Raw genomic sequence first — 18618 nt, 5'->3', positions numbered from 1 at the left:
TGCAACTTTTCCTATACTTTGTTTTAATTCCTCATCATTTTCAAGATTTCTGTTTGCTGTCAGTGAATGTAAACCTTTTACAACCAGAAACTGTAAACCTTATCAAGCCCTGCTCACATAGCAAAGGGTTTGTAACAGTGTGTCAGTCTAGTCCTGTTAGTTAAATAACCAAGTAGCATAAATATGGGCATGACCACACGTGGCGGATTTCCTCCGCAACTGTCCGCATCAATGCCGCACCTAATCCGGGTTGCGGATTACGGCTGCGGATCTGCACAAAATGTGCAGAAAATTGATGCGGACTAGCCGCTGCGGACTGTGGGAAAAGTGCTTCCCTTCTCCCTATTATCAGTGCAGGATAGAGAGAAGGGACAGCACTTTCCCTAGTGAAAGTAAACGAATTCCATACTTACCGGCCGTTGTCTTGGTGACGCGTCCCTCTTTCGGCATCCAGCCCGACCTCCCTGGATGACGCGCCAGTCCATGTGACCGCTGCAGCCTGTGCTTGGCCTGTGATTGGCTGCAGCCCTCACTTAGACTGAAACGTCATCCTGGGAGGCCGGACTGGAGACAGAAGCAGGGAGTTCTCGGTAAGTATGAACTTATATTTTGTTTTACAGATACATGTATATTGAGATCGGTAGTCACTGTCCCGGGTGCAGAAACAGTTACTGCCGATCGCTTAACTCTTTCAGCACCCTGGACAGTGACTATTTACTGACGTCTCCTAGCAACGCTCCCGTCATTACGGGAGCCCCATTGACTTCCTCAGTCTGGCTGTAGACCTAGAAATACATAGGTCCAGCCAGAATGAAGAAATGTCATGGCAAAAAAACAAGACGCATCCGCAGCACACATAACATGTGCATGACAGCTGCGGACTTCATTGCGGAAATTAGAATCTCCATTGAAGTCAATGGAGAAATTCCGCCATGAGTCCGCCACTGCTCCGCAACAGACAGAGCATGCTGCGGACACCAAATTCCGCTCCGCAGTCTAAACGAACACTGCTAAATTAAAGTGTAAGTCAATGGACAAACGGCTCCGCTGCGGATTAACGCTGCGGAGTGTCCGCAGCGGAATTTAAGTGAAATTCCGCCACGTGTGAACCCAGCCTATCTCTCCTGTCCTGACAGTTTGTTACATTTTGCCTCTGCTGATACATTGCATCGGCCTGGATTACAGACTATTTGGCTCATAGAGGATTGCTTAGTCTGGATAATTTGTAGCAAACCCTCTGTAGTGAGAAGTATTAGGTCTGCAGGGGTTTTCATTCTGTGGATGTAAACCATTCACTGACAGCAAGCAAAGATCTTGTTGGTAAGGCTGTGTTCACATTACTGTACAGATTTGTACATTTTTTTGTTTCTTACATTAAGGGTAGTATGTGAGGGATTGGAGAACTGTGTCAGTTATCTATTCCATTTTGCGCTGAAAAACGCAGTGAGCGGAGCGTATTCTAGTCCGTCCATACCTGGCTTTCGATAGAAGGGCTCTGCTTGACTCCTCTTCCAATATTTCCACTCAGGACGGTCACTATTGTCCAGTTTTGGCTTCTCCCACAGACTGGAATCCGTGTTGACGGCACTGTCCACCATTGTACTCTGCGTGGTCTTCGACAGACACGTCTCATCATCACTCTCATCATTCAGAGACCCCTCACCTTCAGTCTCGGATGATGATGAGAAGCGATAGTCACTTTGCCTGCGTCTCCCGGCATTGAGCTTCATGGTTGAGTGTATTTCTTCGTTGTCTGGGTCCTCCTTTCTCTGGACGTAGACCGTGGTCCTAGGGGAGAGAGGCCACCAGTCCTGACACTTGGGGTCATGGCAACAGGTACATGTGGAGTGGGTGGGGAAGCAGCAGGAGCAGTGGGCGATGTGAGAGTGGGCGCTGTGATCGTTCCACCTGTGAGTATGGAAGTGATTGGTGGAGCACACGGGGACGGGCACAGCGGCGCAGCGGTCGGCGATAACGTAGGTGGTGCCTCTGCTTTGTGTTGGTTCCTGTTTGTACAGACGGCTGCTGATTGGACGATGAAGGGTGTCTACAATCCTGTGGTGAGCCGAAGGCGAGATCCATATGGCCACCTTTAATGGGATGGTTGATTTTTTGCCATTCCAAAAACTAATCGTCAGCTCCTCATCCTCCGTAACTGTAGGAAATAATGTCATGAAATATAATTTATACAGAATTGTATACTAAGTGGGGTATAGAACTGTTATATAGGCTGCAGCCGCTGTCAGCAAAGTTATAACAGAATGTATGAATAGAGTGGCAGCAATCACACCTGGTGCCCTATGTTAAGATTAGTGCAGAACCTCTTAAAAAAAAACTAGTAAATAAAGGTTAAAGGGATTGTCCAGTTTAGAAAACCCATTGTCATCCACCCTATTAGGGAATTCTGGGGTAATAGAGGGGCGTCCTCTGTTCAGGATCCTCATCTCTTGGTCAGAGTCGAGAGCGGTTACATAGAGCGTCTTAGAGGACCTGTCCTGTATTACACAGACAACACATTGATATGAATGGACACTGTGAAATATTTCACTTCTCCTGTGGTGGCGCTGCAGGGAAACTGATCACTTACTGCCAAGTTTCCACACAGATCACAGCTGATCGCCGGTGGTCTGAGTAGGGGGGCACTTTGTTACCAGCTTCTTGTCAAGGAACCTTCTAACAAGTCGGGATTGTACAAAGCAAAGAGCCCCTTTAATCATTGTATAATGAGAAGTTTTGCCGTTTTCTGGTACAGTATAGAGTTTCAATTCCTCCCCATTGTCAAGATCTCTAGTTTTGAACATAAACATTTTTAATATTAATAATATCCAGAGAATCCATAAAACCTTGTCCTGATCTAGTCTGATGTTTGTTACAATGTGTCAGTGTAGAAAATCCTCTATGAGCTAAACATAGCAGCAGCTCAGATCTCTCCTATCCTGTGGCTTGATACATTTTACCTGCACTGATACATTGTATCGGGCTGGAGTCCTGACTGTTCTGCTCACGGAGAATTGTCTAGACTGGATACAATTGTAGCAAACCTTCAGCAAGTCTCATACTGGCAGATCCAGAACATCTATATACTACCTGTACGGCCCATCAAAATCAATGGCTGCCGTGTAACCCTTCATTCCCCTGCAGTGTCTGGACGGTTCTTGCTCTGGCTATTTGCATTCTAGTAAAAACTGACTGCCCTGCTGCATTAGAGGATCTCTGCTAAACTGTTAGACAAGCTTGCTGACTGTTTCCAATGTCAACCAGTAGAATGATGTATACGCCATATAATACAGGCTGTGTATGAGACGATCTGTAATCCATATGACTTCAGTGACTGTAGAAATTAATATTTATACCTCGTAGAGGATCTCTTGTCTCCAGGCCTAGAATAACTGTCCCTGGCCCAAATCTCGTCCTCTGCGGTTCCCAGGGGGCCAGCACATTGTCTCCTGGCACGATGCAGTGTCTCAGCGCTTCTTCGTGCTGGATGATGTCACTTGCGGGTGTCTTCTGTAACATGGCGGGAAAACGCTCGCCCTCCACACACGGTTTAGTAAATTCAATTAGAAACTCTCCGGGTTCTTCCTGGTGTGAGGGGGGCGGACACGGTTACTGTCTCGTATGTTATGAAAAAGATTTAAAACAACCTAAAAACCCTGTTAATATAATAATTGTAGCAAGTGTTTATAGTATTTAACATGGGGAATTGTACGCCACAACATGTGACCGCTGTCGCACAATGACGGTAACTATGTAGGGGTCAGGCCTAGGACAGAACACAAGGGGCTCAAATATTGCATTCGCAGTAACATTTTGGAGGCAATTACAGCATCTTAAACAAATTTGTCATTTTTTGACATAATATTTTGGAACTTTTCTGCCACTTCACCCGGGCTCAGACACGGAGTAATAGAACTCACTTCTTTTAGTCAAAATGAAAAACAAAAACTGGTGATATTGAGAGTTCGTTAAGATGCCTTTAATCCTCGCGGGTCTCCTGGTCATTATTTGCAGTGTGATAATAAATATACAGCGTCATTCCAGCCTCACATATCCCTACCTCTTGTCTCACCGCACCCAGATAGTAGAATCCATCAGTGTCTCTTCGAGCCAACACAGTGTCTCGCCTGAATATTGGGGTTAGACATGGGAATGTGGGGTACACACTCATCTTTCTACATGTCACACCAGCATAATGAGGAAAGTGACCAGTCAAAGAACATCTGGCGAAAAGAGAAATCCGTATTTTACCACAATAGATAACGGCACACAAACATACAGAGGAAAGGGGGACGAGTGACTGTAAGGCCGACCATAAGGAACCGGGTCAGGCACAGAGAAGAAAACCGCAGAGACAACCTGACCTTTTCAGTAAACATTTTGTACTAGGAACAAGAATATAACGAATGTAATAATGACCCTTATGTATAAAAATATAGCTGCCTTGATACTGCCTCCTATATACAAGAATATAACTACTATAATACTGCCCCCTATATACAAGAATATAACTACTATAATACTGCCCCCTATATACAAGAATATAACTACTATAATACTGCCCCTATATACAAGAATATAACTACTATAATACTGCCCCCTATATACAAGAATATAACTACTATAATACTGCCCCTATATACAAGAATATAACTACTATAATACTGCCCCCTATATACAAGAATATAACTACTATAATACTGCTCCTATATACAAGAATATAACTACTATAATACTGCTCCTATATACAAGAATATAACTACTATAATACTGCCCCTATATACAAGAATATAACTAGTATAATACTAGCACTATATACAAGAATATAACTACTATAATACTGCTCCCTATATACAAGAATATAACTACTATAATACTGCCCCTATATACAAGAATATAACTACTATAATACTGCCCCCTATATACAAGAATATAACTACTATAATACTGCTCCTATATACAAGAATATAACTACTATAATACTGCCTCCTATATACAAGAATATAACTACTATAATACTGCTCCTATATACAAGAATATAACTACTATAATACTGCCTCCTATATACAAGAATATAACTACTATAATACTGCCCCCTATATACAAGAATATAACTACTATAATACTGCTCCTATATACAAGAATATAACTACTATAATACTGCCTCCTATATACAAGAATATAACTACTATACTGCCCTCTATATACAAGAATATAACTACTATAATACTGCCCCTATATACAAGAATATAACTAGTATAATACTACCACTATATACAAGAATATAACTACTATAATACTGCTCCCTATATACAAGAATATAACTACTATAATACTGCCCCCTATATACAAGAATATAACTACTATAATACTGCCCCCTATATACAAGAATATAACTACTATAATACTGCCTCCTATATACAAGAATATAACTACTATAATACTTCCCCTATATACAAGAATATAACTACTATAATACTGCTCCTATATACAAGAATATAACTACTATAATACTGCCTCCTATATACAAGAATATAACTACTATAATACTGCCCCTATATACAAGAATATAACTACTATAATACTGCCCCTATATACAAGAATATAACTACTATAATACTGCTCCTATATACAAGAATATAACTACTATAATACTGCCTCCTATATACAAGAATATAACTACTATAATACTGCCCCCTATATACAAGAATATAACTACTATAATACTGCTCCTATATACAAGAATATAACTACTATAATACTGCCTCCTATATACAAGAATATAACTACTATAATACTGCTCCTATATACAAGAATATAACTACTATAATACTGCCTCCTATATACAAGAATATAACTACTATAATACTGCCCCCTATATACAAGAATATAGCTACTATAATACTGCCCCCTATATACAAGAATATAACTACTATAATACTGCCCCCTATATACAAGAATATAACTACTATAATACTGCTTCCTATATACAAGAATATAACTAATATAATACTGCCTCCTATATACAAGAATATAACTACTATAATACTACTCCTATATACATGAATATAACTAATATAATACTGCCTCCTATATACAAGAATATAACTACTATAATACTACTCCTATATATAAGAATATAACTACTATAATACTGCCCCCCTATATACAAGAATATAACCACTATAATACTGCCCCTATATACAAGAATATAACTACTATAATACTGCCTCCTATATACAAGAATATAACTACTATAATACTGCCCCTATATACAAGAATATAACTACTATAATACTGCCCCTATATACAAGAATATAACTACTATAATACTGCTCCTATATACAGGAATATAACTACTGTAATACTGCCCCCTATATACAAGAATATAACTACTATAATACTGCTCCTATATACAAGAATATAACTACTATAATACTGCCCCCTATATACAAGAATATAACTACTATAGCACTGTCCCCTATATACAAGAATATAACTACTGTAATACTGCCCCCATATACAAGAATATAACTACTATAATACTGCTCCCTATATACAAGAATATAACTACTATAATACTGCTCCCTATATACAAGAATATAACTACTATAATACTGCTCCTATATACAAGAATATAACTACTATAATACTGCCCCCTATATAAAAGAATATAACCACTATAATACTACTCCTATATACAAGAATATAACCACTATAATACTGCTCCTATATACAAGAATATAACTACTATAATACTTCTCCTATATAAAAGAATATAACTACTATAATACTGCTCCTATATACAAGAATATAACTACTATAATACTGCTCCTATATACAAGAATATAACCACTATAATACTGCTCCTATATACAAGAATATAACTACTATAATACTGCCCCCTATATACAAGAATATAACTACTATAATACTGCCCCTATATACAAGAATATAACTACTGTAATACTGCTCCTATATACAAGAATATAACTACTATAATACTGCTCCTATATACAAGAATATAACTACTATAATACTGCCCATATATACAAGAATATAACTACTATAATACTGCCCCTATATACAAGAATATAACTACTATAATACTGCTCCTATATACAAGAATATAACTACTATAATACTGCCTCCTATATACAAGAATATAACTACTATAATACTGCCCCCTATATACAAGAATATAACTACTATAATACTGCTCCTATATACAAGAATATAACTACTATAATACTGCCTCCTATATACAAGAATATAACTACTATAATACTGCTCCTATATACAAGAATATAACTACTATAATACTGCCTCCTATATACAAGAATATAACTACTATAATACTGCCCCCTATATACAAGAATATAGCTACTATAATACTGCCCCCTATATACAAGAATATAACTACTATAATACTGCCCCCTATATACAAGAATATAACTACTATAATACTGCTTCCTATATACAAGAATATAACTAATATAATACTGCCTCCTATATACAAGAATATAACTACTATAATACTACTCCTATATACATGAATATAACTAATATAATACTGCCTCCTATATACAAGAATATAACTACTATAATACTACTCCTATATATAAGAATATAACTACTATAATACTGCCCCCCTATATACAAGAATATAACCACTATAATACTGCCCCTATATACAAGAATATAACTACTATAATACTGCCTCCTATATACAAGAATATAACTACTATAATACTGCCCCTATATACAAGAATATAACTACTATAATACTGCCCCTATATACAAGAATATAACTACTATAATACTGCTCCTATATACAGGAATATAACTACTGTAATACTGCCCCCTATATACAAGAATATAACTACTATAATACTGCTCCTATATACAAGAATATAACTACTATAATACTGCCCCCTATATACAAGAATATAACTACTATAGCACTGTCCCCTATATACAAGAATATAACTACTGTAATACTGCCCCCATATACAAGAATATAACTACTATAATACTGCTCCCTATATACAAGAATATAACTACTATAATACTGCTCCCTATATACAAGAATATAACTACTATAATACTGCTCCTATATACAAGAATATAACTACTATAATACTGCCCCCTATATAAAAGAATATAACCACTATAATACTACTCCTATATACAAGAATATAACCACTATAATACTGCTCCTATATACAAGAATATAACTACTATAATACTTCTCCTATATAAAAGAATATAACTACTATAATACTGCTCCTATATACAAGAATATAACTACTATAATACTGCTCCTATATACAAGAATATAACCACTATAATACTGCTCCTATATACAAGAATATAACTACTATAATACTGCCCCCTATATACAAGAATATAACTACTATAATACTGCCCCTATATACAAGAATATAACTACTGTAATACTGCTCCTATATACAAGAATATAACTACTATAATACTGCTCCTATATACAAGAATATAACTACTATAATACTGCCCATATATACAAGAATATAACTACTATAATACTGACCCCTAAATACAAGAATATAACTACTATAATACTGCCCCTATATACAAGAATATAACTACTATAATACTGCTCCTATATACAAGAATATAACTACTATAATACTGCTCCTATATACAAGAATATAACTTCTATAATGCTACTCCTATATACAAGAATATAGCTACTATAATACTGCTCCTATATAAAAGAATATAACTACTATAATACTGCCCCTATATACAAGAATATAACTACTATAATACTGCCCCCATATACAAGAATATAACTACTATAATACTGCCCCCTATATACAAGAATATAACTACTATATTACTGCCCCCTATATACAAGAATATAACTACTATAATACTGCCCCCTATATACAAGAATATAACTACTATAATACTGCTCCTATATACAAGAATATAACTACTATAACACTGCTCCCTATATACAAGAATAGAACTACTATAATACTGCTCCTATATACAAGAATATAACTACTATAATACTGCCCCCTATAGACAAGAATATGACAACTATAATACTCCTCCTATATACAAGAATATAACTACTATAATACTGCCCCTATATACAAGAATATAACTACTATAATACTGCACCTATATACAAGAATATAACTACTATAATACTGCTCCCTATATACAAGAATATATCTACTATAATACTGCTCCCTATATACAAGAATATATCTACTATAATACTGCACCTATATACAAGAATATAACTACTATAATACTGCTCCCTATATACAAGAATATAACTACTGTAATACTGCCTCCTATATACAAGAATATAACTACTGTAATACTGCCCCTATATACAAGAATATAACTACTATAATACTGCTCCTATATACAAGAATATAACTACTATAATACTGCCCCTATATACAAGAATATAACTACTATAATACTGCTCCTATATACAAGAATATAACTACTATAATACTGCTCCTATATACAAGAATATAACTACTATAATACTGCTCCTATATACAAGAATATAACTACTATAATACTGCTCCTATATACAAGAATATAACTACTATAATACTGCTCCTATATACAAGAATATAACTACTATAATACTGCTCCTATATACAAGAATATAACCACTATGATACTGCCTCCTATATACAAGAATATAACCACTATGATACTGCTCCTATATACAAGAATATAACTACTATAATACTGCCACTATATACAAGAATATAACTACTATAATACTGCCCCTATGTATAAGAATATAAGTACTATAGTTTGTATACAGCTCCCCATTGTTAGTGGCGGATGGTATTTACCGGCTGTGTATGGCATGATGAGGGGTCACACATGGGGGTCCTGGAGCTGTACAGCAGCGCAGTGGCTCTGGATGTGTAACTAGAGTGTGACAGGAGAGTGTAGATTGGGGAGATGTCACACTGCAGTATTTGTGGTCCGGGCACAGGGATCGCACACAGGTTTTCATCTTCGGCTCAGTCCTAGTGAGTGACATGTTAGTGCTCGGCCTATGATACATTTCATTGATGAGACATTTGCAGTTTTAGCATCAAATTGCAGGGCAACGAACCCTAAGATCACGCTACTACCAGTGCTACATGACAAGCACCATGTGAAGGGTGCAGCACATTGATAAAACCTGCTGCAGAGTAACAACTACCCCAATTGTCCATTTCACATATTTATGACTCTCCTCCCATGACAATTCACATCTGTGAGCAGCTAAATAGCCTGGACTGATACATTGTAACAAGCTTTCAGGATAGAAGAGAGAGTTGCCCTGCTGCTGTACTCCCTGAAGACTGTCTGCACTGCTACATTGTAACAAACACTAAACTGTGACAAGGTTTAAGTAAGGAGGGGTTTTATCATTAAATAGTGAATGTTTCCATTCCTGACAGCAAGCATTTTATAATGAATAGTTCGGCAACTTTCTAATATACTTTTTTTTATACTATTTTCAAGATCTCCGCTTGCGTGAGTGAATGGTGAACATTCATAGGCTGAAAACCCCTCCTGACGTAGTCCTGCGCATACAGCTGCAGTTTGTTACAATGTATCGGTGTTGGTAAAAGCTTCAGTATCAGGCTGGAGTGCAGGATAAGAGGGAGATGGATTTGGCTCTACATTGGATAGATTTGTAAGAAGTTTTCATGGTTCTCTAGTTCTGAGACCTCCCAATAAATGAGAAGAGTTAGATGTAAGTTCAGCGGAGGTTTCAGAACTTCCTGTAGTTATCGGCTTGTGAGAGAATCTCCGACAGGTAACAGGGATTATAATCCTGGGATTACAGCTGTGACTGATCTATACTGTACCAGATATGTGCCCGGCGCTGTACCCTCACCCCACAGTCCTTACCTCCAGTCAAGCAGTGATGTGACCGGCGGGCGGCTGCAGTTTGCTAGTAACACTGCTTCATGTTTCCTGGTTACTGTGTTGGTTGCTATAGAAGCCTCTGGGAATGTGATCTGATCGCAGAGACTCAGGGCCTGGAGCTGACACTTCATCTGTGGCTATATAGGCCTGTATATACGTAGTGATATATGCTGCAGATTGTTACATCGCTGACCTCTAGACATCTGCAGAACATTGCTCTATTTTATTTATACAATTATCAATTCAGTAATTCAGCAAACTCTGTCAATATTTTTTTTATTTGCTGTATGTGAAGCTGAATCCTTGTATAATGAAAAGTTCTGCAACTTCCTGAAAGACTTTGTTTCAATTTCTCAACATTTTTAGGATCTCTGATTGCAGACAGTGACTGGAAACATTCATGTTTACATCCGTAAGGCTGTAATATTGTACATGCCTAATAATTCTGACAGCTGAGGGTTTGTTGCAGTGTATCAGTATTGGCAAATCTCTGTGGTCTAAGACCCTGTTCACACCTGTGTCAGGGGCATTCTGTTGTTCTTCTCCGTCACAGGAACAAAATAAGTGAATGCCGGTCGCAATGATTTTGTTGCAACACGGGCACCACTGGCAGCCAACGGAACCCATTGACTTTAATAGATTTCGTCAGCTTTCCGTGGTTTTACCTTATTTCCGGTAATTGTAGCTGGATTTGCAACAGAGGCCCTTAATGGAGCCTCCAACACAGATGTGAACAGGCGCCTAACCCAGCAGCACAAATCTCTCTCCTGCCCTGATTGTTACAATATATGTGTGTATATATATATATATATCTGTCTGGCTTCTAGTGAGAAGTATTAAGTCTGTACAGAACTACAGCCTCTGGATGCAAGTGAGAACGCTTCCATTCACTGACGGCAAGCAGAGATCTTGAAGATTATAAACCTAAAACAAGCCGTTTAATAAAAAGTAGCAGAACTGTTCGTTATACAATGGTTATAGGGGTTAACAAGAATAAGAAAAACATGGCTGCTTTCTTCCAGAAACAGCGCCACACCTGTCCACAGGTTGTGTGTGATATAACATCTCGGATCCATTCACTTCAATGGAGCTGAGCTGCAGTACCAGACACAACCCATGGACAGGTGTGGCGCTGTTTGTCTAATCCTGTACAACCGCTTTAAAATAGATTTACATAAAACCAGAAAACTGTCACCTGCAATGTCCTGACGATCCCCGATTACTGGATTCTCACTGTGCGACATATCGTGATATTCATTACATGGTGATACGACATTCTGGAGCCTATGTGCTGATGTAATAGTGAGGGCGGATAATCTGTCGTGCAGGGCTCTGCTACATTATAAGGAATAGTTTACCACCTTCTGATTATTCTTGCACAGTATAATCACAAACCTTTCAGTGACTACTACCCCTATTATCTCTAGTTCCTGATCTCACTGACTGATCCTCATTGTGTTGGTGTAGGGTGCGTGTGTCTCCTAAGGCCTCATGCACACGACCGTAGTGTTTTTCTGGTCCGCAAATTCCAGGACCGTGTTCCGTGAAATGTCATCCGCAGTTCATCCGTATGTAATCCGCAAAATGCGGATGAAAAAAAAAAAGCCTAGGTAAAACAGGATGACGACAGAACTCATTCCCGGTCGTCGCCTAGCAACATTTCCGCAAATCCGCAAACTGCGGATGACACACGGGGGTGTATTTGCAATTTCCACGGGCCCATTGACTTCTATTGGCATGTCCGCATCGAATTTGCGGCCCGTAATAAGACATGTCCTGAGTTTCTGCGGCACAGATTTGCGGACATGCGAAGACCCGTGAAAACACGGATAGTGTGTATGGGCCCATAGAAATGAATGGGTCCGCAATTCTCCCGTGGATTTGCCGGGGAATTGCGGACGCAAAAACACGGTCGTGTGCATGGGGCCTAAGTAATAAGATAAGGATATAACACACTCAGACTGCAGCCACGTATTATAAGTTTAGAATGAGTGACAGTCGCAGACACAGAGTTACATAGTGAAAGGAGTGTCCCCAGCAGCACAGAGTATTTCAGGAGAGGAGTGTTGATTTCGCAGTGTGTTTGCGTATGTTTTTCCTGTATCGAGGATGTCACACCGGTGTCTTATTCCATGACATTTTACTTCCAGTGTAAAGTTCCTTCAGCTGTGACTTGTCACAATGTGTAATGTGAACTGGGGGTTAATTTTTCCTGTGAACCAAACACAATTACAAGCGATAGAGAATCTGCGCACCTTCCCCTCCGTCCGCTGCTTGTTCTTTGTGAGTACGGAGCTGACACCATGTCCTCGCAGATAACCGGGAGCTGAAGCTTTTCATGCTCGAGGTCTGTGTGTTCTCGCACCATTCATGTCATGGCGTGATTTTGTACAGAATGCTGCTCTTCACTCCAGTCTCACGTTAGGCCTCGTTCACATTTGTGTTGTACATTTACATCCTTCTTCTCCGTCTGAGGAACAGAAAAACGTTTCCGTCAAATTATCCGTTGAGTCAATGGGTTTCTTTTTCGCATCGGTTCTGCTCATTTATGCTCCTTTTCCGTTAGGTTTCCGTTTATTTGACCGAAACAATAGCGTAAATGATACCGTCACTTGCATGAAGCAATAGCGTAGTCTGCTGCACTATTCCTTCCGTGAAAAATACGGAAACCTAGTGGAACGGAGGCGAACTGAAACAAAAAATACCATTGAGATCAACGATACTTTCCATTTGTCTTTCCGTTCCTCTGACCGAACAGATGAACGGAAGGCCAAGGAATGTCAGAAGCGCAGGCTCTTGATCAACTGAGACAACCGGCTCCCAAAGGAACACATTGGCTGTAATGGGTTCTGTCGGGGTGTCCGTAGATTTACCGGAAACTATAGCGCATCATGCTGCATTATTGTTTTTGGCGGAATCTGCAACGGACCTAAACTCCTTTTTCTGCTCCCGCTGCCTCCCGGCCACTTCCTGACTATATGGTCGGGCTTTACGAATGCGGAAACCGTGCAGCTCAGCGAGTTCCGATGTTTCCTCGTTCATGGTCGGAAATCAGCCGGAGCACAAAGCGGTAGAACAGGGTTTAGGGGGCCCCGTTCTAGGGATAGGTGCAGGTCCCAGAGGTGGGACCCGCATCTATCTGACATTTATGACATATCCTGTGGATATGTCATAAATATGGGAAAACCCCTTTAAGGGGGTATTTTTGTGGTAGGTATTGCTAAGGCATCCTGTCACTTGCTGATCGATGTGGGTCCAACCACAGCGACCCCCACCGGCAATCAGAACAAGGGGCCGACAATAAGAACAAGGGGCCTTCAGCATCTTCTCTGCACGGAGAACAGCCCCATTCAAGTGATGCACAGCGCCTGGATGGTCGTGGCTGAGACCCCCATCGATCAGCAAGTGGCGGCATATCCTAGCTGTATGCTGTCATTTGCTATTGCTGAAAAGCCTCTTTAATCCGTTTAAAAGAAAATATGCTGCAATTTTCAAGATCTCTGCTTGCTGTAAATGAATCCTGACCGCCTTGTTACAGTGTATTTGTGTAGGTATTCATTTTATATTACTGCTGTGACAGGAGAGGGATTTATGTTGCTGCTGGGCTTAGCTCACAGATGGTTGTCTACACTGATACATTGTATCAAACCCTCAGCAGGACTAGGTCTGGGCAAGTTTTAGCTTCTCCACGTAAACGAGAAATATTTCATTCACTGACAGCAAACAGCCATTTTGAAATGGTGAGGAAATAAAACAAAAGGCTATTTGAAAGTTGCAGAACTTTTTATTATACAAGAAGTAAGCTTTATTGCTCTCTGTTATCAGTAATTTCAGGCTTGGGAGACGCTGACTGTAAGGCCTTGTTCACATCTGCGTTGGAGAATCCGTTAGGGGTCGCCATCGCAGATCCGGCCGAGATTACCAGAAACAATAGCACAGCATGCAGCGCCATTGTTTCCGGTAAAGACACGGGCGCCCTTATGGAAAACCGACAGAACCCGTTAAAGTCACTACTTTGTCAGATGTCTGCAGTTCTCTGGCCTCCCTTTATATCTTTAGTTGAATAGCGGCTCCGGGATCGTCCTTGTTCCCCCAGCGGAGAGCTTGTTGCAGGTGACCGATGTATTTAATGGCTGCTCTGAGAGTTTGCACTTTGCTGAGGCGTTTTTCCATATATTCCTGGGGTAGATGCCTCTGCAGCCGGGCGTAGCCCTCGTTAACGCATTTCACCCGCTGCCTCTCCCTCTCATTCCTCTTTCGGACAAACGATGGTCCATAATAATTATCACCATTTCCATACTGCTGGCAGGTAGACTGTTCAGAGGGGCCACACATGCTGCTGTAGTAATGCTCTAACCCAGGAGTCTCTACATAGGAGAGAAGGGTCATATCCTGACAGCGGTGGAGCTGATACATCTCAGGAGGCACATGGAACATCATGGACGCGTCCACGCAAAAAGACGGCAGTGACAGCGAGGATGAGGCTAATGGATCACTGACCAGACTCGTCCTCTCCAGCTGATCGTAGAGATCATTGCTCATTGTTCTGCCAGGACCTGTAGGAATAGAACATTATTAGTATAAGAGAAAGATAGGAAGGGTTAATAGCAGGGGTAATGACATTACTTATCCTGTACTGATCCTGAGTTATATCCTGTATTATACTCCAGAGCTGCACTCACTATTCTGCTGGTGGAGTCACTGTGTACATACATTACATTACTTATCCTCCACTGATCCTGAGTTATATCCTGTATTATACTCCAGAGCTGCACTCACTATTCTGCTGGTGGAGTCACTGTGTACATACATTACATTACTTATCCTGTACTGATCCTGAGTTACATCCTGTATTATACTCCAGAGCTGCACTCACTATTCTGCTGGTGGAGTCACTGTGTACATACATTACATTACTTACCCTGTACTGATCCTGAGTTACATCCTGTATTATACTCCAGAGCTGCGCTCACTATTCTGCTGGTGGAGTCGCTGTGTACATACATTACATTACTTATCCTGTACTGATCCTGAGTTACATCCTGTATTATACTCCAGAGCTGCACTCACTATTCTGCTGGTGGAGTCACTGTGTACATATATTACATTACTTATCCTGTACTGATCCTGAGTTATATCCTGTATTATACTCCAGAGCTGCACTCACTATTCTGCTGGTGGAGTCACTGTGTACATACATTACTTATCCTGTACTAATCCTGAGTTATATCCTGTATTATACTCCAGAGCTGCACTCACTATTCTGCTGGTGGAGTCACTGTGTACATACATTACATTACTTATCCTGTACTGATCCTGAGTTATATCCTGTATTATACTCCAGAGCTGCACTTACTATTCTGCTGGTGGAGTCACTTTGTACATACATTATATTACTTATCCTGTACTGATCCTGAGTTATATCCTGTATTATACTCCAGAGCTGCACTTACTATTCTGCTGGTGGAGTCACTGTGTACATACATTACATTACTTATCCTGTACTGATCCTGAGTTATATCCTGTATTATACTCCAGTGCTGCACTCACTATTCTGCTGGTGGAGTCACTGTGTACATACATTACTTATCCTGTACTGATCCTCAGTTACATCCTGTATTATACTCCAGAGCTGCACTCACTATTCTGCTGGTGGAGTCACTGTGTACATACATTACATTACTTATCCTGTACTGATCCTGAGTTACATCCTGTATTATACTCCAGAGCTACACTCACTATTCTGCTGGTGGAGTCACTGCGTACATACATTACATTACTTATCCTGTACTGATCCTGAGTTACATCCTGTGTTATACTCCAGAGCTGCACTCACTATTCTGCTGGTGGAGTCACTGTGTACATACATTACATTACTTGTCCTGTACTGATCCTGAGTTATATCCTGTATTATACTCCAGAGCTGCACTCACTATTCTGCTGGTGGAGTCACTGTCCATACATTACATTACTTATCCTGTACTGATCCTGAGTTATATCCTGTATTATACTCCAGTGCTGCACTCACTATTCTGCTGGTGGAGTCACTGTGTACATACATTACATTACTTATCCTGTACTGATCCTGAGTTATATCCTGTATTATACTCCAGAGCTGCACTCACTATTCTGCTGGTGGAGTTACTGTGTACAGACATTACATTACTTATCCTGTACTGATCCTGAGTTACATTCTGTATTATACTCCAGAGCTGCACTCACTATTCTGCTGGTGGAGTCACTGTGTACATACATTACATTACTTATCCTGTACTGATCCTGAGTTACATCCTGTATTATACTCCAGAGCTGCACTCACTATTCTGCTGGTGGAGTCACTGTGTACATACATTACTTATCCTGTACTGATCCTGAGTTACATCCTGTATTATACTCCAGAGCTACACTCACTATTCTGCTGGTGGAGTCACTGCGTACATACATTACATTACTTATCCTGTACTGATCCTGAGTTACATCCTGTGTTATACTCCAGAGCTGCACTCACTATTCTGCTGGTGGAGTCACTGTGTACATACATTACATTACTTGTCCTGTACTGATCCTGAGTTATATCCTGTATTATACTCCAGAGCTGCACTCACTATTCTGCTGGTGGAGTCACTGTGTACATACATTACATTACTTATCCTGTACTGATCCTGAGTTACATTCTGTATTATACTCCAGAGCTGCACTCACTATTCTGCTGATGACTTACTGATGACCTACTGATGCATTCATATTTTAATCACTCTTTATAAACTTCAATGGGAGTTTTCCATCTGTAATGGAATATTCACACGGATGCATGTATTTCAATGGGGCCGTTCACACGGCCGTTGTTTCAAAGGACCATATGAAGGGTCTGTTGAAATATAGAACATGTCCTATTATCTTCAATTTTTACAGATCTCACTGGGACCCACGGCTATCTCTAGAATGGGGCACCCTAAACCCTGTTCTTCCAATCTGTGATGCGGCTAATGCGTGTGATTTTCGACCATGAAGAAGAAAACAGCGTAGTTCGCTGAGCTATGCTGTTTCCGTAACTCAAGACCATATAACATTTTTTATGGTCGGAATTCACCTCATTCAGCCGCAACACAGGGGGATAGAACAGAGTTTAGGGGGCCCCGTTCTAGAGATAGGTGTGGGTCCCAAATGTGAATTGGTCATCAGTCAGGATTTGGCCCAGGAGCTGACATCCAGCGTGGCAGAGCGAATTGCCGAAGTCTTGAATAAGGAGGGTCAACACTGTAAATATTGAGTCTTTGCATAAACTTGATGTATTTGTCAATAAAAGTTAAAAAACTTATGAAATGTTTATAATTGCACTTCAGGAACCAGAGAAACATCCGACTAAAAGATCGAAAAACCCTGAAGCAGAAAACTGTGAAAACCAAAATCTGTGTCTCAGAACTGTTCTCCGATGTGTTATCAGTGGTGACTCGGCTACAACAAGTGACACAGAAAGTTGGTTTAGACGTAATCCATTAAAGGGGTTTTCCACCTTCTGACAACTGATGACCTCTCCACCGGACAGGTCATCAGTGTATCATCGGTGCATCATTGGTGCGGGTCTGGCACCCGGACCCCGCACCATTAAACCGCTCCTGTGGCCTGCGGGCACCGGGTGTTATGGCACATAATGCGATGTACGGAGCCGGA

General features: G+C 39.9%; 1 protein-coding gene across 1 annotated transcript; it reads right to left on the bottom strand.

Moving 5' to 3' along the window:
* Window positions 1–14994: 14994 nt before the first annotated feature.
* Window positions 14995–15489, bottom strand: ASCL3 (achaete-scute family bHLH transcription factor 3). The gene has a single exon (XM_075836785.1). It carries the CDS (start codon window positions 15487–15489, stop codon window positions 14995–14997), a length of 495 nt encoding a protein of 164 aa, XP_075692900.1.
* Window positions 15490–18618: the final 3129 nt, after the last annotated feature.

Source organism: Rhinoderma darwinii, chromosome 9, assembly GCF_050947455.1.
Source record: "Rhinoderma darwinii isolate aRhiDar2 chromosome 9, aRhiDar2.hap1, whole genome shotgun sequence".
Taxonomy (NCBI): Eukaryota; Metazoa; Chordata; class Amphibia; order Anura; family Rhinodermatidae; genus Rhinoderma; species Rhinoderma darwinii.
This window is presented reverse-complemented; position numbering and strand designations above follow the sequence as displayed.

What these genes read in the sequence shown, in the direction of transcription:
- ASCL3 (XM_075836785.1), bottom strand. Translation starts at nt 15,489, where the DNA reads ATGAGCAATGATCTCTACGATCAGCTGGAGAGGACGAGTCTGGTCAGT.